Source organism: Gracilinanus agilis, chromosome X, assembly GCF_016433145.1.
Source record: "Gracilinanus agilis isolate LMUSP501 chromosome X, AgileGrace, whole genome shotgun sequence".
Taxonomy (NCBI): domain Eukaryota; kingdom Metazoa; phylum Chordata; class Mammalia; order Didelphimorphia; family Didelphidae; genus Gracilinanus; species Gracilinanus agilis.
Window position 1 is genome coordinate 78470212 of NC_058136.1, and position 22099 is coordinate 78492310.

General features: G+C 36.6%; 2 protein-coding genes across 2 annotated transcripts; one reads left to right on the forward strand and one right to left on the reverse strand.

Annotated features, from left to right (window-relative positions):
• The first annotated feature begins 275 nt into the window (after positions 1 to 275).
• On the forward strand, positions 276 to 9808 carry LOC123253799 (RNA-binding protein 10-like). Its single transcript, XM_044682936.1, has 19 exons — positions 276 to 389; positions 1416 to 1502; positions 3714 to 3774; positions 3918 to 4094; positions 4390 to 4550; positions 4718 to 4815; positions 4905 to 4992; positions 6463 to 6646; positions 6726 to 6865; positions 6955 to 7078; positions 7259 to 7350; positions 7448 to 7612; positions 8350 to 8499; positions 8625 to 8690; positions 8785 to 8970; positions 9057 to 9131; positions 9234 to 9337; positions 9441 to 9570; positions 9683 to 9808. Exons 1-19 carry the CDS (start codon positions 276 to 278, stop codon positions 9806 to 9808), a joined length of 2328 nt encoding a protein of 775 aa, XP_044538871.1.
• An 8051-nt stretch (positions 9809 to 17859) lies between these two features.
• On the reverse strand, positions 17860 to 20332 carry LOC123253800 (heat shock transcription factor, Y-linked-like). Its single transcript, XM_044682937.1, has 2 exons — positions 19763 to 20332; positions 17860 to 18633 (listed from the first exon to the last, which is right to left on the reverse strand). Exons 1-2 carry the CDS (start codon positions 20330 to 20332, stop codon positions 17860 to 17862), a joined length of 1344 nt encoding a protein of 447 aa, XP_044538872.1.
• Positions 20333 to 22099: the final 1767 nt, after the last annotated feature.

The window sequence follows — 22099 nt, forward strand, 5'->3', positions numbered from 1 at the left end:
TGTGTGTGTGAGAGAGAGAGAGAGAGAGAGAGAGAGAGAGAGAGAGAGAGAGAGAGAGAGAGAGAGAGAGAGAGAGAGAGACACGGCAATTTGAGCCATTTGAAGATGTAAAATATAGAAAATAAATGATTGTGAGAACTTCCTGAAATAAATGGGCTTTCATTTTGTATTATAGTGTATTAGGTTTCTTTTTCACTTTTTCTCCTTTCTTCATCTCTCTTGATACCTTCCTTTTTTCTACTCACTATATATTGAGGATCTCAATGTGGCCCAAAATGTTGACTAATCAACTTTGTATCTGCATGCTATCTCTAGGTCAGAGCCGGGGCTTCGCTTTTGTTGAATTTAATCATTTGCAGGATGCTGCACGTTGGATGGAAGCTAATCAGGTTGCTTTACTGCATTGAACTCCCCCCCTATTCCTATCCCCCCAGTATATTCTTAAGTTCCTATGTCGATTAAATCAGGTTAGATTCAGCTATTGGCTCTGTAGTATCCAAAAATTTGGTCTATCACCACCCTCTTTTCTTTCCCCATTTCTGCTTCCTCTCTCGAGCCCTATGAGATTTTCCAGCTTTTACTGGCTCCCCAGAAACCAACTTTTAGGGATAATGTCTTTCCTCTTTGAACTACTTTCTCTTGTGAAGGTTGGATTGGTATTGAGAAATAGTCAGAAGGAGGGCTTAGGAAGAACATTGCCATTCCTGTCCAATCTCCTTAAGTCCTTCTAAGCAAGACTCTATCCAATTCAACATGTGTAGAACTACAGTTCCTGCATTATTGATCAAACTAACTTAGAGCTGGGCCCAGATTCTTTCTAAGAACTGTGGAGGACTCAAATGTTCTTCAGCCTCCTGAGTTAGCATCAATTAAACTCCCCAAGACAGTCTAGGAGAGACATTAAAGTTATCAGATAGAATAGAAACAAAAAGTTTGTGTGGTGAATCTGTTTCCAGTGGCCCTGTTTGAGTTTCACATGTCCAACTGGAGGGGCTTTATTATTATTATGGTGGGCCTAAATCTTCACAGCAAGAAGGAAGTTCAGTTCTTTATTTTTCACTTTCTCTTTTTAACTTTTTCTCCTCTTAATTTCTTCTTAATCTTAGTTGTGTAACCCCTTTAGCAGAGGATACCTTTTTTTTTTTGTCTGGGTGCTCAAGAGTACTAACACCTTACCTTACTGGTATTGGTTAAATGTACATGCTGATGCTTATAATAAAGGTCAAGCTTATCCACATACCTTTCTGGAAAAGAAGCACTAAGTTCCTAGAATATAGTCCCTCTACTAGTTTCCTTTTCTGGTCTTGTCTTTTTGTCCCTTTTAGTCTTTTTTTTGAATCACACTTTTTACTGAGGAGGTGTGACAGTTTGTTCCTCTAAGCCCAGGATTTACTGTGACTAACTTCATCCCACAGCATTCCCTCAACATTCTGGGTCAGAAGGTTTCCATGCACTACAGTGATCCCAAGCCTAAAATTAATGAGGATTGGCTTTGCAAGAAGGTGAGGAGTAGTGGAGGAAAAACTGAGATGGGGCCTGACCATATGCTATTCTGTGTCATTGGGCCTCACAGAGTATCTTCATTTGAAAAAGAATTTATTTTAACAAGAATCTCAATAAATGGTCATCCATGCTTTCTCTAAATAGTTCTATTAAGGGGTACCTGTTTAGGGGATCCATTTATCACCTGAGGAAGCATTTTAAGGTAGCTTTAAATATTAGAAGTTTATGCTTAAATCAAGCATAAATGTGTATCTCTTTTACATGTTCCTAGTTTTGAATTGTGACCAAAGAGAACAATCTTTGTTCTCTATGATTTGAATTATAATGTTCCCTTTTATCTTGCCTTCCTTTTTTTTTTTTTTTTCTTTTTAGCTCTGATTTTCTCATCAGGAATATTGATCTATTTCATTAAATAACTTTTTTTCTATAAAGGATTATACTCAGTTTTGCTGGGCAGGTTTTTTTTTTTTTTTTTTAACCCTTGTACTTCGGTGTATTGTCTCATAGGTGGAAGATTGGTAAGGGTGGGCAATGGGGGTCAAGTGACTTGCCCAGGGTCACACAGCTGGGAAGTGGCTGAGGCCAGGTTTGAACCTAGGACCTCCTGTCTCTAGGCCTGACTCTCACTCCACTGAGCTACCCAGCTGCCCCTTGCCTTCCTTTTTTAAAAATAATCTCATCCCTCAGCTTGCATTCTAGTGTAGTTCATCAAATGTATATACAAAGTGAATTTAAAAATTAATTTTTAGGAGGTCAAGGACTTAACTGGCATTGAGATGGCATAATATGCTTTGTGTCAGAAAAACTTGAGTTCAGATTTTGTTTCAGATAGTCACTGCCCTGGGAAAGTCACTTAATTTCAGTTTCTATAAAATATAATCTATAAATGTGTTTCATAGGGTTGTTTTAAGGATTAAATAAATTATTATGTGTTGAGTTGTTTAATTCATGACTGACTCTTTATCTCTCCATTTGGGGTTTTCTTGGGCAAAGGTAGTGGAATAGTTTGCTGTTTACCTCTCTAGCACGTTTTATAGATGTATAAACTGAGGCATTACCCAGGGTTACACAGCTATTAAGATTCCAACACCTAATCTAAATTTGAGGCTTCCTAATTTTAGGAAGCTACAGATCTAGTGCTCTATCTATATACTGCACCACTATATACTTGCTATATATATTATAAAGTAATAAAGTGCCATATTAATGTTAGTGATTGTTATCATTATTACTAAGATTTGGAAGTGACCAAGAGCCTTGAAAATAAAATTTCCAAAGAGATTATGAGAATGAAATTATTCTAGGTATGATAGTCTTTTAAAGATGTTAGAATGTCTTTATAAGCTCTTTGTAAGGACTGGCTAGCATAGTATAGTGAAATGAGTGCTGAAGTTGGAAATTTAGAAAGTTAAATTTTTCCAGGTCAAAGACAGAATGGAAGGCTTAGTTAGTTCCCACACTTAATAGTATTGTGACCTTGAGGTTACTACCCCATTTGAAACTTAGTTTTCCAAATTATATGAATTGTTGCATAGTGAAGTGAGCAGAATGAAGAGAACATTATACACAGCAATATCAATATTGTACAGTGATCAACTGCATATGACTGTTCTTAGCAATTTGATTCAAAATACTTCTAAAGGACTCATGGTGAAAAATGCTAACCACTACTATAAAAAGTCTGAATCCAGATTTAAGCATAACATTTTTCACTTTATGTAATCTAATCTAACCAATACACAAAAAGAATATCCTCTACAGCAAGAGATCATGAAGCTTCTGCTTGCAGGACAGTAGGGAGGGAAGCAGTAAAAAAGAGGGAGCTTTGACCAGGGTAGGATTTTGTAAGGCCTTGGTAGAAAATAAGACAGAAGCACCTATGACAAAAAAATTAATTACTAGAAGATGGAGAGATTAAAAGGATGAATAAAATGTCAGAACTGGTGATAAACTTTAGAACTTATCAACCCCTTAAATTTTATTTAAGTTAAATTTGTTTTTTAATGATGAGATATTTATTTCTCTTCCCTCGCAAAAAAATAACAAAATCCTTATGATAAACATGAGGTCAGTTAAAACAAATTCTTATTTAGTGTCCCCTTGATTTTGTAAATGAGGCATGAAGGAATTATTATTCTTTGGTGAATTTTCGTCATCCTGTTCATTCTTTTTCTTTCTCACTCTTTGGTTGGTTTATTCTTTCCTTGCAGTGTGGAGTTCAAAACTTCAAACGTCGTGAAAAGTGTTTCAAATGTGGTGTGCCCAAATTAGGTGAGAAGTTAAATGAACTTCAGGACAAAGAGTGATTTCTTTAGAGGGATTAGAGGATGGGAAATAGAACAACCATGGCAGCTTGTGTATTATATGCTTCTAATAATAATTCCTTTTTTCAAAAAAATATTTTCCTCTTTCAGAAGCTGAACAGAAGCTACCAATAGGAATGCAGCTGGACCAGCAAGCAATGCCTTTGGGTATCCGAGAACCGAGCCAAGGCCTGCTGCCTCTACCACAATCGTACCAGACCCAGGGTGTACTTGCGTCCCATGTTTTGTCCCAGAGCTCTGAGCCCAACTCTGAGAATGCTAATGACAGTGAGTGAAGCACTTGGGGAGGAACTTCCATATATAGGATATATTTGGGGAGACAAATTTATCCAGAGCTGGAACCTTTCTTGCCTTTTTTTTTTTTTCCCCTCTTATAAACCCTTACCTTCTGTCTTGGGCGGGGGGTCAAGTGACTTGCCCAGGGTCACACAGCTGGGAAGTGTCTGAGGTCAGATTTGAACCTACGACCTCCCATCTCTAGTCCTGGCTCTCAATCCACTGAGATACACCGCTACCCCCTTTTCTTGCCTTTTTGATGAAACTATTTCTTTACTTTCCATAGCCATAATCCTACGCAACCTGAATCCTCATAGCACCATGGACTCAATCCTGGGGGCTTTGGCTCCCTATGCTGTACTGTCATCTTCCAATGTCAGAGTCATCAAAGATAAACAGACACAGCTGAACCGTGGCTTTGCCTTCATCCAGCTATCTACCATCGTGGTGAGAGTGGCACAGGGGGGGGGGGCCAGGCCTGATGACCATAGGCCTTGGCCTCCCCGGGTGGTGGGCCCTCCCCAGTTCTCCCTTTTTTTGTCCCCTTCTTTCTTGTGTAGCAAAAGGCTCTGGTTCAGACCTCACCCTTCTTTTCATACTTCTCTTCTCTGAAGGAGGCTGCTCAGCTGCTTCAAATTCTCCAGGCTCTGCACCCCCCACTTACTATTGATGGCAAGACAATCAATGTGGAATTTGCCAAGGGTTCCAAGAGGCAAGAGCCATCATTTTTTTTTTTTTTTTTTTTACCTATCATTTCTCTCATAGCCTTTGTTATACATTTCCCCTTTCATCTCTTTACAGGGATATATCCTCCAATGATGGGAATCGTATCAGTGCTGCTTCTGTGGCCAGTACAGCAATTGCTGCTGCCCAGTGGGCCATCTCACAGGTACTATCCCTGAACCTTCTCTGCCTTCCCCCCAGTAGAATTTCATCCCCTTTCCATTCCCAGGTAGATCCCTTGATCCCTGGGAATATCTTTCCCTATGTATAGGACAGATTTTGGAACTGTTGGTCTAGGTTAAAATTCTTTTTCTTTTCTTTTTTTTTTTAAACCCTTACCTTCTGTCTTGGAGTCAATACTGTGTATATTGTCAATATATACAATATATACAGTACAATACTGTGTATTGACTCCAAGGCAGAAGAGTGGTAAGGGCTAGGCAATGGGGGTCAAGGGACTTGCCCAGTGTCACACAGCTGGGAAGTGTCTGAGGCCAGATTTGAACCTAGGACCTGGTTTTCTCTAGGCTTGGCTCTCAATCCACTGAGCTACTCAGCTACCCCCTAAAATTCTTTTTCTGACACTTACTGTGTAGTGTGGGCAAATCATTTCTTTTCTTAGTTTTTCTTCTAATAGGCTTTCTGTGTTCTTCATAAGCCTTGAAACACTATAAATTTGTGAGCATTTATGTAGATTCTTTCTTCAACTTCATCTTCTTTTGATTTTGTGATTTCTGGCAGTCCACAAGGAATTCCCTTCTTTCCTTGGTTGTTTTAAAGAACCTAGTCTTTTCCTTTCTCCTTTTTCCCCCCTTCTCTTCCTTCTTTCCAAGGTGACACAGCTAATAAATGGGTTTGAATTCAGGTCTCTTGGACTTTAGGCCTAGTTCACAGTATTACCTAGTTCCTAAAAAAGTATTTTTTAGCTACATCAGTGGATTATGTGTTTTTGGAGCATCTAGGTCACAGATAGTACGCCATAGTATACTATCTGATATCTGATAGTAGAGTACTCCAGACATACAGTCAGGAACACCAGTTTCAGACACTAGATATATAATCCTGAACAAATCACTTCATCCTGTTTGCCTCAGCATCTTAATCTGTAAAATGAGACAAAGAACTGGCAGATCATTCCAATATCTGCCCCAAAAAAACCCAAAAGAGGTCACGAAGAATCAGACATGATTACAAAACAGCAAAAGTTACATGTCTTAGAATAAGAGATTTTAGGACTTCTATATATCTTTTGAATAGAATTTCTATCTTTTTTTTAGACTTTTGTGAGAACCATTTAGAAATTCTAATTATTGATACCTTATTGAAGGCCACAGAAATAGCATGATGTAGAGAATAGGACCTGAAATCAGAAGTACTTGTTCAAACAGAAATAATTTTGGCATTTTCTTATTGATCTTCATTCTGACTTTCTCTTTTTTATTAAAAAATATTTTTGACATTTAAAAAAATCTTGAGTTCCAAATTCTCTCATCTACTAAGATGAAAGATAAGTTATATATATGAAATCATGCAAAACCTATTTTCCTATTTGTACCTGAAAAGAGGCTTCCTTTCTGTAAAGAGAAAGACATAGTCATACACCTGTGCTGATTATTTTCTTTCCCCAATTCCACAGACAACCCAGGGTGGGGAGGGAAACTGGATGGCTCCAGAGGAGGCAGTGGCAGACTACAGCTACTATCAGCATGATGAGAGCTATTGTGGCCCAAGAAGTGAAGCTACTCCTTATAGCCATAGTAGCTATGTTAAAACCAAGACTCTGGGTGTAGCAAGTAGCAAAGGTGAACTGACTGGAATAGGTGAGCAGTTCTTGTGGGACTAGGTTTTTGGGTAGGAGAAGAAATCCAATCTTACTAACCTATGTGACCTTTTTTTCAGGCTCTGAGACTTCCCTGGAACCTGGCATATCTGGTATAGATATGCCACTCATCCAGACCTTTCACCATATCCAGCCCAATGTCTATCAGCAGTCGGGTACTGAAGTGGGCTGTGCCCAGGGGGCAGTGACCATTAGCCAGGTAAGATGGTGTCAAGGGAAGAGAATAAAGGCATTTAATTTGAAAGGATATAGAACTATCCTGTTTTGTCTTCCCCTATCTAATTCTAGGCCCAGACATACACAATTGTGTCCCCTGCTATTTTGAAGGCAGAGCTTCTTGGTTCAGCTCAGCTTAGCTCTGCATCATCAGCTGCCACCGGCTCCTCTGTTCAGGATTCCTATGGCCAGTACCGTGAGTTCTTGTGGGAGTTTTGGGATATAGTCTCTGTGATACCACCATTTAGTTAATTTAAACAATCTTTATTAAAAAGCTTACTACATAGGGTACATCATTTTTCCTTACCTCCTTATTTAGTCCCAAGGTCTACTTGAGAAAAGATTGTGAACTGTTTCTTGCCTCCTTTTTTCATAGCTATACCTGATGTTTCCACTTACCAATATGATGAAACTTCAGGCTACTATTATGATCCTCAGACTGGGCTTTATTATGACCCCAACTCTCAGGTGAGGATTTAACTTGGTCCTGGTTCTAAATCTTGTTACATTGTTTTGGGAATTCAGTCTGAATGTACATTCTTCTGCTTTCTTTCTGTATATTTAGTATTATTATAATGCCCATAGTCAGCAATACCTATATTGGGATGGAGAACGGCGCACTTATGTACCTGCCCTAGAGCAGGTAACTGATGGACACAAGGAAACAGGGATCAACTTGAAGGAGGGAAAAGAAAAGAAGGAGAAGCACAAGACCAAGACAGCACAACAGGTGAATTCCCTTCATTAACATGTCAAGAATGTATGAATGGAGGGGGCAGCTGGGTAGCTCTCAGTGGATTGAGAGTCAGACCTAGAGATGGGAGGTCCTAGGTTCAAATCCAGCCTCAGACACTTCCCAGCTGTGTGACCCTGGGCAAGTCACTTGACCCCCATTGCCCACCCTTACCACTCTTCCACCAAGGAGCCAATACACAGAAGTTAAGGGTTTAAAAAAAAAAAAGAATATATGAATGGAAAACTCATTGCATAAATTATTAAAGAAAAAATTAACACATGAATGAGCCATGACATTGGGGAATTAATGAATAAATTAATAGATATGATTGGATGAACAGTTAATAAATTAGTAATATCTGTGAGGTGCATGCAGCATGATATATTAGACCAGGATGAACTGCTTTCTAGTTACTCTTAACTCACATAAGCTTTTCTAGAAACTTTAAAGCCTATCTTTACTAATTTTAATGTTTCCAATAGAATGAAACTTTTTCTCCAGAATCTAGCACTGGGCCTGATCCCTAATATGCTTCTTGAATGAGTAGATAGATAGGCAGATGAATCAATGAATGAATAGATTAATTCTTAAGTCCTTACCAGAGTGCTTGACACAGAGCAAGCACTTAAATAAATACTTATTGACTAACAGACTGACAAATAAATTGAACAAATAGGTATTCTAGCCTAGGACGTGCAATCTGTCAATTCTTTCCTCTTGAACTCTTTCAGATTGCAAAGGACATGGAACGTTGGGCCCGAAGTCTCAACAAGCAGAAGGAAAACTTCAAAAATAGCTTCCAGCCCATTAGTGCCCTAAAGGAGGATGAGCGTCGCGAGTCAGCTACAGCTGATGCTGGTTATGCCATCCTTGAAAAAAAGGTTGCTTTTTTTCTCTTTCTTTTTACCTTTGACCTTTAAAACCCACTGTGTTTCATTATTTTGTTATTCTGATGATTCTCTTTCTCTCTGTGGACCAACAATAAGCTAGATCTCTCTTGTTTTAGGGAGCACTGACTGAGAGGCAGCATGTCACTATGGAACTCCCTAAACTCACTAGTGATGAGCGCCTCGTGAGTTTCTGGGATTTTATGGCTAAATACTTAGTTTAATTTCTCCCTTTCTCACTTTGTGGTGATCTGTGGATATTACTTTTATTCTTCACAGACTCCACCACGAGGACTAGTGGCTGCATACAGTGGGGAAAGTGATAGTGAGGAGGAACTTGAGAGGAATACTGAAAGGGAGGAAAGACTTACAGACTGGCAGAAATTGGCTTGCCTTCTTTGCCGACGCCAGTTCCCTAGCAAGGAGGCTCTAATACGCCACCAGCAACTTTCTGGACTACATAAGGTATGAAAGATAAATCTAAGAAGAATGGGAATAGCTATATCCAAGGGAAGGCTTTTATCAATGCCCTTGTATTTCTTTTCGCCTAGCAAAACCTAGAGATTCATCGACGTGCCCACCTATCTGAGAATGAACTAGAGGCATTGGAGAAAAATGACATGGAGGTCAGATTCTTCCCCTTTTTCCTCATATTGTCTTTTCCATCTTTATTCACTCTTTGTTCTTATGTCCACTGGCAACTTTTCCTCTTCCTCTCCTATTACCAGATGAAATATCGAGACCGGGCAGCAGAACGCCGAGAGAAATATGGCATTCCTGAGCCTCCAGAACCCAAAAAAAGGAAATTTGGTACCATGGCTTCCACCACTGTGTAAGTTCTACAATTAGGACTAAGGCTGAATAAAGTGGGTGCAAGATTCAGGCACTTATCTTTTTTTTTTTTCCCCTTTTCTCTTTCTCCATCCATATTGTAGAGGTCTTGAACAATCAACTCAGCATGGGCTGAGCAGCAACAACATTGGTAGTCGCATGCTGCAAGCCATGGGATGGAAGGAAGGCAGTGGGCTAGGCCGTAAAAAACAAGGCATTATCACCCCCATTGAGGTGAGACCTTTACCTTTTCTTTTTTCTTCTCTGCCTCTTTTGTGTTATTACTAATGAATGATCAACTACAACTCTGGGCACACCCCTCACTATCTTTTTTCTGTCTCCTCAGGCCCATACAAGGGTTCGGGGCTCTGGCCTAGGCTCTCGGGGCAGCTCCTACAACGTCAGCTCATCTGAGTCATACAAAGGAACTCTCCACAAGACCATGCTGACCCGCTTCAGTGAGACCGAGTGATCTCCAGCTGTCATCTCCCCAAATGCCCTGTTGTCTTTTGAGACAACCATAATCTGGGGAGCAAATATTTGAAAATGGCAAGATTTGGCCTTTTGTTAACATACCCACCCACCCCTATTCCCACCATTCACACACAAGGGAGGCTCTCCTCCAAGGCACCTTTTAGTTTGCAACTTTTGTTGGGAAGTTATTACCTCCCATTTCCCTGTGTGTCCTGTTAATTTTCTAATAAAACCTAAGAAGGCATGAATAATCTTTGGGCTCCTGAGATTGGTTCAATTGAGATGGTGAGGGCTTGATTTATACCCTGAGTGTCACTGGAAATCTGCTGTATTGCTTCCTTCTGGGTATAGAAGTTCCGAATATCTAATAGGTGACCTAAGAAAGATATAAGAATCTGGGTTTCCAGCTATATTGCGTCAGGAACATTTAGGCTAACCAGTGAACCCCTTTTTGGGAAAGATTGGAGTGAGGGAATGTTTTGCAATGTTACATAATCACTAGCTTCTTTAGGTAGAGTTGCTCAGGTTTGAGCTTGTTTTGCCTGTTTCCTAAGGTTTTCATTTGTTCCTGATATAATTGTGGTCACCTAGTCCCTACCTCCAGTTGAAATCTTATCTCCTGTATCCTTGTCACTTTCTAATTTACCTACTCTAGTTTGCTGTATTCTTTCTTACATGGTTTTCCCTGTACCTATGCATTTACTTGTGACTATTAAGCCTAGCTGAAATTGAAATTCTTATTGTATGTTTATTAGATTGAGCCTGATTCTCATAAACTATTTTTTCTTTTGGCCAATTAAAAATTTTATGAAAACATAGCCAGTTTTGCCTACATGAATTTAACATAGTTAAGTTTCCTATCCTCTCTACATAGAGATATCCAAGCAACTTCAAAACTAGGAGAATGTTTGTTCTACCCCTTCAAATCAAAATTCATTCTCCAAATATTTGATAAAAAATATGTATCTTGGAAGAGATAACTTCCAGCCCACAATCTAGAGGTCCTGAGGAACTGAGTCTGTGAATGCTTGTGGAAAGTGAGGGAAAAAAGTAAAGTCCAAAAGACATTAGCCTACTCTAAGAGAATGTCTAGGACAGTTAGGCTTAAAAACAATTAGGATTAGGATTAGAATTAGCTCCCATTGTGCCAGTCTTTCCATTCTAAGATCATAAGAAATAATATTTATAGGAAATGAGTAAGGTGAAGAACAATGCTTCCCTTAGATTGTTGAAAAAACTGCCTTTGATCATCATTTTAAATTTGCTGTAATCATTTGGGAGAGGAGGCAAGGATTTCATATAAACCATAATTACTTTGTTATTGCCATTTCCATAAGAAAGGCATTAGATTTTATTTCCCCTACCTTCCAAAAGGGAATCACCTCTTTTCAGAATTACTCATCAAAATGGGACTGTTAGCGAGACTGGGCACCAATTTTTTTTTTTAATAATCATGTGAAATGTTACAGTTTGTCTTGGCTACTTCTAGCCCCTTTTTCTGCCATCCAAATTTTTTATGTTTATTCTTTAAGATAGAGTTTTCAAGGAACCAACATTATAATGGGAGAAATACAGCATCCAAAAGAGAGCTTAAACGGGTGGGTTTGGGGCTAACATCTCAGAGGAGTGATATTGGAAGTCATAGAAAATTAGGTGGGATCAGTCAATAAACACTTAAGTTCCTAATGTGTGCCAACTGCTGTACTTGGTACTTAAATACAAAGAAAAAAGATTTTTAACTGGCATTTGAAGGCAGGAAATCTAGAAGATGGAGATGAATAAATTCTAGATAAGAAAGACAATGAAAATTCTAGGAAGAGGTCTGATTGGGGAATTGTCAAAGAACTTTGTATTGATATGCTTAAGTTTTTCAAAATTATTCAATAAGAATCTATTCAAGAGGACTGGTGATGACAAACCTATGATGTGTCAGTATTGACACATGTAGCCATTTTTTATGACATGTGGCTGCATACAGAGAAGTACAGGGCCACATGCCAAGGATGAAACATTTGCTGTAGTGTAGTGTAGACACTTTGTGCACTATAGATGACAATTCTACCTATATTAATTTACCTATTTTGGTTTATTAAATATAGTTATACATTAAAATTATGTGTTTTTTTCTAAAAGTGACACACCACCTGAGCTTGGTTTTTGGCAAATTTTGACATATCCAAGCTCAAAAGGTTGGTCATTACTGATCTAGAAGAAGGTTCTGGGTTCAAACCTCAGAGTTTTCCTAGCTTTGTATCCCTGAGCTTAACCCCCATTGCCTAGCTCTTACTGCTTTTCTGTCTTGGAACTTATCTTAAGAAGGTAAGGGTTAAAAGATCATCTTTAAAAAAGATTATGTATAAAAATTGCAATCCTACTCAAATTAATCTATTTAGTGCCATACCTATCAAACTACCAGGAAACTTTTTTTACTGAATTAGAAAAAAACAAAGTTCATTTGGAAAAACAAAAGATCAAGAATATCAAGGGCCCCAAAGAGATCATAGATAAACAGACTTGTACGAAAATATTTATAGCTGTGCTTTTTGTGGTGGCAAAAAACTGGAAAATGAGGGTATGTCCTTCAATTGGGGAATGGCTGAATAAATTGTGGTATATGATGGTGATGGAATACTGTTGTGCTCAAAGGAATAATAAACTGGAGGAATTTCATGTGAACTGGAAAGACCTCCAGGAATTAATGCAGAGCGGAAAAAGTAGAGCCAGAAGAACATTGTACACAGAGACCAATAACACTGTGATAAAATAGAATGGAATGGACTTTTGTATTAGCAGCAGTGCAATGACCCAGGACAATTGAGGGACTTGATGGAAAAGAATGCTACCCACATTCAGAGGAAGAACTGCAGGAGAGGAAACAGAAGAAAAGCAGCTGCTTGAATGCACGGGGTTGGGGTGGACATGATTGGGGATGTAGACTCAAAACTACTACACCAATGCAACTATCAACAATTTGGAAATAGGTCTTGATCAATGACACATGTTAAAAACCAGTGGAAATGCGCATCAGCCATGGGGAGAGGGTGAGGGGTGAAGGGGAAAGTAGGAGCATGAATCATGTAACCATGTTAACTTTTCTAAAAAATGAATATTAATAAATGTTAAAAAAAAGAATCTCAAGGGAAATAATGAAAAAAATGTGAAGGAAGGTGGCCTAGCAGTACCAGATCTTAAACTGTACTATAAAGCAGTGGTCATCAACAATATGGAACTGGCTAAGAGACAGAAGGGAGGATCAGTAACATAGACTTGGGGTAAGAGACCTCAGCAAGACAGTATGATAAACCCAAAGAGCCCAGCTTTTAGGGCAAAAATCCATTATATGACATAAACTGCTGGGAAAATTGGAAAATGATATGGAAGAGACTGGGTTTAGATCAACATCTCACACCCTACACCAAGATAAACTCAGAATGGGTGAATGAATTGAATAAGTAAATTAGGTGAACACAAAATAGTATGTCAGATTTTTGGGAAAGTTTTTATTTTTTATTTATTTTTTTTTTTTTAATTTTAAACCCTTAACTTCTGTGCATTGACTCATAGGTGGAAGAGTGGTAAGGGTAGGCAATGGGGGTCAAGTGACTTGCCCAGGGTCACACAGCTGGGAAGTGTCTGAGGTCAGACTTGAACCCAGGACCTCCCATCTCTAGGCCTGGGTCTCAATTCGCTGAGCTACCCAGCTGCCCCGAAAGATTTTTTTAATATAAATTTTGAATATTTTCCCAGAGTTACATGTTTCATGTTCTTTCCTTCTCCCCAAACCCCCACCCCCACCCCCGAGTGCCCCTTAGCTGATGCGCAATTCCACTGGGTTTTACATGTCTCACTTATCAAGACCTAAATCCATATTATTGATAGTTGGACTAGAGTTATCATTTAGTGTCTACATCCCCAATAATATCCCCATCAGCCCATGTATTCAAACAATTGTTTTTCTTCTGTATTTCTGCTCCCACAGTTCTTCCTCTGAATGTGACTAGTTTTCTTTCTCATAAATCCCTCAGCTTTGCTCTGGATCCTTACATTGCGGCTAGTACAGAAGTCCCTTAGAAAAAATTGCAAGATATAAAATAAATCATTTTGATTACATTAAAAAGGTTTTGTACTAACAAAACCAATGTAACCAAAATTAGAAGGGAAGCAACAAACTGGGAAAAAAATATAACAAAAACTTCTGACAAAGGTCAATTATTCAAATTTATAAGGAGCAAAATCAATTGTACAAAAAAAATCAAACCATTCCCCAATTGATAAATGAATAGGCAATTTTAAGATAAAGAAAACTATCAATAAGCACATAAAAAGTGTTCTAAATCTTTAATAATTAGAGAAATGCAAATCAAAACAACTCTGAGGTACCACCTCACACCTAACATAACAGCAAAGTAATAAATGTTGGAGGGGATGTAGCAAAATTAGGACATTAATTCATTGCTGGTGGAGTTGTGAATTGATCAACCATTCTGGATGGCAATTTGGAATTATGCCCAAAGAGCGCTAAAAGATTGACCCTAATTCTTTGATCCAACCATACTACTGCTGGGTTTGTACCCCAAAGAGATCAGACTCGCACAAAAATATTTATAGTTGCACTCTTTGTAGTGGCAAAAAACTGGATGCCCTTCAATTGGGAAATGTGTGAACAAATTGTGGCTATCTGCTAGTGATGGAATACTATTGTGCTCAAAGGAATAATGAACTGGAGGAATTCCATGTGAACTGGAATGACCTCTAGGAATTGGTGCAGAGTGAAAGAAGCAGAACCAGAAGAACATAAAGAACACAAAGAGCTGGATAAACTGTGGTAAAATCAAATGTAATGAACTTCTCTACTAGCAATAATTCAATGATCCAGGACAACTCTGAAGGACTCATAAGAGAAAGAAAGAATGCTACTCACATTCAGAGGAAGAATTTGGGAGCAGAAACACAGAAGAAAACAACAGCCTGATGGGGATATGATTGGAGATATTGACTCTAAACGAGCACCCTAGTGCAAATATCAATAAAAGAACTAGGTCTTAATCAATGACACATGTAAAACCCAGTGGAATTGTGCTTTGGCTATGGGAGGGGGGTGGGAGGAAGGAAGGGGTAGAACATGAATTCTGTAACTATGGAAAAATGTTCTAAATTAATTAAATAAAAATTTCAGAATAAAAAAAACACAGGAAAATTGTGAAAACAGACATTTTTTATAAATAGCTTCAATTTAATAGATTCTAAACTATAAAATTTAATTGTCTAGAAATGTTTAATTCTCCCATTTTATGAAATAAAAATTCCTAACATTCGCAAACGAGTTTTCTATACCTTATCACTGATATCTTAAAAATTATGCAAAAAAGAACATGCCTTAACACTCCCTTTCCAACAAGACTCCTTTTATCTCATTCAGAACAAAGGTATTGTAGTAAATAATGCCTTCATTTGAAACATCACCACAACTGGCATGCCTTCTTTTTTACCTCTTACCTTGTTTGCTAGCAATGGAATTAGTTAATACTAATATGAACTACATATCACTGTCAAAAACACCTTTGCAAAATTTATATCATTACCTGAGGGGTGTATGAGGTATTCCAGAAGAATTAGCATCTCTAGCGTGAGAAGTTACTGATTTGAACCTAGGTTTCTATCTACTATGCCACCTAGAATTTGTAAATAATATAGATCAAAGTGGGCATCTTCCTGGAATAAAACTTTAAAATTAGTCGGCTTCCCAATGTAATTCTGGATAGTCTAACTAGCTCTGTCCTTTCTTAATTTATCTATATTTGTATCTCCCTCTGTCGTATGTATATGTCCCTAGGGAAACTATGTGTAACCAGTTCCATGAGATCTTAGACGTTGGAGACATCAAAAAGCTTATACAATAAGAATTATATCATAAAATCAGTAGAAATTGCAAAAAAATAAAATAAAAAATAAAATGAGTCTGCTTTTCAAGATTAGAAGGGATATCAGGAAGCATGTGTATCTGACTTTCATATTATATCTTCTAGATTAATGGAATCCCTTTGTAAAAAATAATTATCAGTTCTGGGATAAGGGAGGAAAAAGAAGGGAGGGGGGAAATGGAAAAATATTCTAAATTTTAAAAAGGGAAAAATTTTAATTAAAAAAATTAATTAGCTACCTATATCACAAGAGTATTGTGAACATCAAATAGGATAAACTTACCTTTTTTGGGATGTAATTTTCAGGAGATTGTCATGTTATATGTACATACTGAGATTTACACAATTATAAGTAAGTAAATTTATTTGGGCAAGCAGCCCTTTTTTCTATTATTAGAATTCTTATAGTATATATAACTCAGCAGTCAAATGTAGATCCAAAGGAAAAATTTTAAACTCTTGAGGAGTATGAATGCAGGTCAGATTATTCAACAATGAAAAAACATCAAAAAATTTAAATTTGATTATTTAATTATTTGTATCTTTTCTAGCTATTTACATATTTGTTTTAATGTTTACCAATTTATTGTTCATTTTCCCTTAATCTTTAAATTTTTTATTTTTTTTTTTATTCTGGAGTGCATTGTTTCTTTTAGGAATGACTTTGTCCTTGAAACTAGAAAACTGAAATGGTGATAAAAAGCAAAGCTAAGAAAGAAACAAACAAAAACTGTTAAAAAAACCACATGCACAGATTTGCTAATTCATCTTTATTGTTGCAATCTATTGTGATTTGAGAATTGTACAGTCTTTGAACTGTTTTAGCTTGCCAGAAGATAGCCAACTTAAGACCTATATCTGAGGGCAATCTTTTCTGATATTTTCAACTAGCCATTAACTACATATATAAAAATGTCTATTAGGATACTTTATTTTTTGTTTTATTTTTTGTTTTTTTTTTTTGTGATTCAGTTATCTTTATCTATATATCTTCTCCATTTGAGTTTATTTCTCTTTAAATGGCAATTACAGAAGGTAATACTAATAGGAAATGTGATTAAATTTTTTTGGAAAAAAATTATTAGCATCGTGTTGATCCCTAAGCTGCTTGACAGTGGCAACTTCTTCATAGATTTGAAAGGGATCTGATTAGTGATTGCAGAGTTAGCTTGATTAGTAATGAAAAAGGTAAAGAAGCCTGTGGAGCCCACTCTTAGCTCCTTTAACACAGGTAACAAGAGGTTCTGTGTTCCACTCTCTATCATTCTAAATAGAAAAAAAATCCTTTGGAATGTAGCCAATGAGAAAAATTGATTTAAACAAAGTTCTAGTTTTGTGCTTGACCCTGCTGCTTGCTGTCCCTACTGGACTTCTGAATATCATAGCATACATAAAAATACTTTATATGTACATATATTTAATTATTTAAAAAGTTTTAAAAAGTCTCTAACTTACTGTCTGGAAAGAAATACCATACCTGGTTTCAGACCAAATAACAAAGCACATCCCCCCCCCCTTAATCCTCCCTCCCCCAAAAAATCTACTCTAGTAACTTTCAAATTTCAGAACTCCCAATTCCAAGCAATACGCCAACTTTGGCTTCCCTTTTTAAAGAATAAAACTACCCCTTTGGAAAAAAATATTTTCCTCATTTCTTTAAAAAAAAGATTCACACTTTCTATTCATCCTCAAAATTTTGAAAATAAATTTTAGCAGCTTCTTATAAAATATTTTAGTTTCCTCTTATTCAAGAAACACAATGTAAATAATTTAACTTCTATTAAATCACAAGGCAACCATTAATTTCAGAAGTTAATAGGCTTTGATTTACCTGTGAACTTAAAAAAATAACGTATAACCAAACTATCCTAGTAAAACAATTGAAGGTGAAATAAACTTATACTCAAATTAATGATACAACTGTAAATAATCAATAATTAAAAAAAAACTCTTCTTCCTGTTAAATTTTAAATTTACATGATTAAAAGTAATCTAGACATTTTGCAATACTAAAAAGAGAAAAAACAAAAACGAACAATTAACTTTATTCGTCATAAAATAGTTGCAGGATTACATAATTTTTCAGCAATCAGCATTTTTTGGAAAAAAAAAAGACTTGCTTTTTTTTTTATCTTTGGTATCCTGCATAATCATTACCCTTAGGAGCCCCTTTGGCAGATGGAACATTGCTTGAAGAACAATTGCAGTTAGGGCAATGATGATATGAAGGGGTTCGGTTATGATGTGAAGCTCTAGACATTGAGATAGCTGATGCAGCAGCTATCATAGGCATTGAGAACCATGGGTTACAAAATGGCAGCAGGCTAGCTAAGTGAGCCTGCATTGCTGGTAAATCAGGGTACATTGTTGGAAAAGTAGGAAGTCCCATCATTGGTCCAAATGGACTATTCTGAACAGGAGGAATAACCCTATAAAGAGATGTGGCAGATGTAGCTGTACTGGAATCTATGTCCCGAGTATTCACTTGAGTATGGGTACTATGTTGAGGGAGATGAAAAGGAGTCAACTGGTTCAGCCTAGCATTCTGATCTGCAACAATATGTTCTGATGGTCTCACAGAAGTTGCTGGTGGGGTAGAAAAACCACTTCTAATTCGGGTAGTTGTGCCAGTAAGTTTCTTACTAGTGGCAAGCTTCCTCAGTATAGATTTTTGCACATTTGAATTTGTAGAAGTAGAAAATACATTCTTTCCACTAGATTCAGGAACTAAGTCAGATTTTTGATTATCTAGATTTCCCTCTACTTTGAGGCAACTCTTACCGAAATCTTGATCTAATGAGAAAGGAACTGGAGATGCATTTTTAATACCCACCCTTCTCTTCATCCTCACAAGAAGGTGAGGATAGCCTCTTTTAAAATTAGGATTATGGTAGAACTGTAACTAAAAAGAAAGAAAAAAAAGTTATTTCCATATTGACAAAGCAAACAATGATATAATTTGTAGCAAAAAATCTTACTACTAGTGTTTTTGACAAAATTTCAAGAATAAAACTTTCCAAAATATAAGAATAATTAAAAAAATTTTTATTTAAGAGTAGAGTCAAGCACGATATAAACTTTTGGATTACTAATATATTTTTATATTATTTTAGATTTTTTTTTTAAACCCTTGTACTTTCGGTGTATTGTCTCATAGGTGGAAGAGTGGTAAGGGTAGGCAATGGGGGTCAAGTGACTTGCCCAGGGTCACACAGCTGGGAAGTGGCTGAGGACGGGTTTGAACCTAGGACCTCCTGTCTAGGCCTGACTCTCACTCCACTGAGCTACCCAGCTACCCCCTATTTTAGAATTTTAAAATAAAAAATGCTATATATCAACAGGATCAATCATACATTTAAAATACTTTAGAATACCTTAGGGTGTGAAATTCACAATATTATAACAAATTAACTTTCACCTAACAATTATTCTTTTTTTAGTCAATGGGCTAGTTTATATAAAAACATTAGTTGTTGGGGCAGCTGGGTGGCTCAGTGGATTGAGAGCCAGGGCTAGAGATGGGAGGTCCTAGGTTCAAATCTGGCCTCAGACACTTCCCAGCTGGGTGACCCTGGGCAAGTCACTTGACCCACACATTGCCCCCATTGACCCCCATTACCACTCTTCCAATACACAGAAGTCCTAGGTTCAAAAATTTGACCTAAGATACTTCCTATATGGGTGACCCTGGGCAAGTCACTGAACTCCTGTTGCCTTACCACTTTTCTGCCTTGGACCCAGTACTTAATACTGATTCTAAGACAGAAAATCAGGTTTAAAAAAAAACACCACTCAATTCTTTTTCCTCAAACAAAAAAAGGATTAAAATGATAGATAGTATTACAATAATTACACATTGACAGTAAACATAACTTCTGAAAAGAGTTTTAACAATAAAAATATTTTCTTAGAAAATTTTCTTTATAGTTAATTTAAAAACATTAACATTTTACATTCATATAATATTGTATTTTATTATATTAATTATGTAAATTTATAATTATAAAATTATAAAAATTATTTTTAGTTACCTTGCTTAAAACAGATACTTCTTTTTCTTCTGCCAAAAAATCAGCAAGGGAAGCAGATCTTTGAAAATCCTGTCTCATTTTACTAAAGCCATAAAGATTAAGCTGTCGAATGAAGCTTTTCATACAATCTGTTTCGAATATTCTGAAGGGACCTTTTCTTTCTAAAACTTCTTTTTTAAAGAGTTCTTCATCAATCACTACACAAGTCCCATCACTATCCCACCAAATTGACTTAAATTGTTCACTTTCAACTATTTTCCAAAGTTTTTTCGGGAAGGTGAGAGAGAGAAAATCATTGTCTTCTACTGAGCCGACATCACACAATGTAAAGCGAGGTCTTTTTATTAAAGGTCTCTCAGTTAAAGCCTGAAAAGCATTTTCTTCAATCAGAGACCTCAAATCGGAGTCGCCAGATGTCTGCTCACACACTGGAGTAGCCGAAGAAAGGATTGAACTAATGCACATTTCTGAGCCAATAGTTCTATCTTGAGGAGAGAGATCTTGAGTTTCTGATAAAGAAAGTGCCATTTCAGATCCTTCTGTCTTTTTCTGATTACTTTTCTCAGCCATTATAAGTAATCAGTGTTCATATTCAACCACCTGCCACTTAGCATCAAGCAGATTCAACTGCCCCTTACAGTGAACTTGAATAAAACAGTTCTAGAACATAATGGTGCTCTAGTTACATAGCTATGACATCACAAGATGACTCTGGTTTCCTAGCAAATGATCTAACAATAACTAGTCCAAATAAACTATCATATGGGAAATTATACTAGAAGTTTTGCTTTATTTCAATATAAACTATAATACACATATAACGAAAAATAAAATATTAAAAGACAATTAGAAATCTAATGTCCCCAACTTGATGATTTTTCTCAACCAAAGAATATCCTAAACACATAAATTAAATAAAGTCCAGCAAAATGGATTTACCGAAAGAATATTCTCTTGTTGTTAAAGACAGAAAAAAACCTGCTTATAACCTCTCTGAATGTTTTATTCCTACCAACTTTATGTCTGGACTTCTTTAATTATGTTTCTTTTGTTTGGGTGGAAGAAAGCTGCCAGTTTGGCATAATGTCCAGCCTGCTACCATTATAGAAGATCTCATGAAGGGGATTAACATCCCTACTACCTACTACCAATATGAACTGCCAACCAATTTCCATGGATAGGTGTAGGTTAGCTCTGTTTGAGAAGAATCCTGGAAATGGAAGGACCCCTCTCATAAGCAGTACTATTTCTAACAGCCATCAGGCTTCTTCAGGAAAAATAATCCATGTATAAATGAAACTAGTCAATTTATGAGAGTGTTCAGTTCCAGCCTCTTCCATAACTACAATTAATGAAGATCTGCAAAAGAAAGTTTTTATCTCTCAAATCCTTGTCATTATAAGATGGCTCATCATTAAAAACTAACATACTTTTATTAATGGAAATGAAAGTAAAGATTCTGTGAAAAAATATTACCTTGAAGCAAACTTGAATCACTTAGAAACCCCCTCTCTTTCCGATATATCATAGGATCACAGAATATTAGAAGTGCATCCCCTAGAGATTAGCTGTGAAGCTCAATCCATTGACATTATATATTTGTATATGAAAATTATCAAAGGGATGATAAATTGAATGGTAAGCAATAAATGCTTATTGATTAATGATACTCTATAAGGTAATTTTTTTCTGACAGAAGCCAACTTAAGCTAGTTCAAGCTATCAAATACAACTCATGTATTCTTGTTCACAAGGAGAAACTAAGTCAGAAGTAACAGGGAAGTCTTCTCTTCCCATTTTTCAAGAGGTGGTTGGAACATCTCATGATCAGATCTCTTTCTTTAGATGACACTTCTGCCTTCCTCCATAATGAAGTAATCAAAACAGACTATTGTCCACCAATCAGAATTACTTTTCTTTTGTCAGGGAAGAACCCAGTAATATTTTGTTGGGTAGATAGACCTAGATTTATATTCATTTGCCTGATATGCTTCCTTCACATTTTTGATTTCTGAGAGAGGTCACTTCATTTATTGGTTGGCCTAATTAATTGATTTTCCCTACACCTAATTGTGTGACATACATATTAATAAGTCTTCAAGATACCACTGAATTGGGGATTTGCTGAATTTATTATAATTAAAAAGTTCAGAGCCTGTGAAAATGTTATAATTCTTCATGTATCTAAATACAAATTTTTTTTTAGTCTTTACCTTATCTGTATTTTCTTACAAACTTTTCAAGGGTTCTTTTAGAAACAAGTTTAACTGTTTGGTAAACTTTTACCTAGTTTTGGCTCTCCTAACTTTTTAAAAAAATACTTATGTTTTTTCTTAA

Excerpts from the sequence above, each read along its gene's own strand:
- LOC123253799 (XM_044682936.1), top strand. The coding sequence starts at position 276 with ATGTTGACTAATCAACTTTGTATCTGCATGCTATCTCTAGGTCAGAGC. Across the intron at positions 8,500-8,624 it reads ATGCCATCCTTGAAAAAAAG|GGAGCACTGACTGAGAGGCA; the intron begins GTTGCTTTTTTT and ends CTCTTGTTTTAG. Across the intron at positions 9,571-9,682 it reads GCATTATCACCCCCATTGAG|GCCCATACAAGGGTTCGGGG; the intron begins GTGAGACCTTTA and ends CTGTCTCCTCAG.
- LOC123253800 (XM_044682937.1), bottom strand. The coding sequence starts at position 20,332 with ATGGCTGAGAAAAGTAATCAGAAAAAGACAGAAGGATCTGAAATGGCA. Across the intron at positions 18,634-19,762 it reads AAGTATCTGTTTTAAGCAAG|TTACAGTTCTACCATAATCC; the intron begins GTAACTAAAAAT and ends CTTTCTTTTTAG.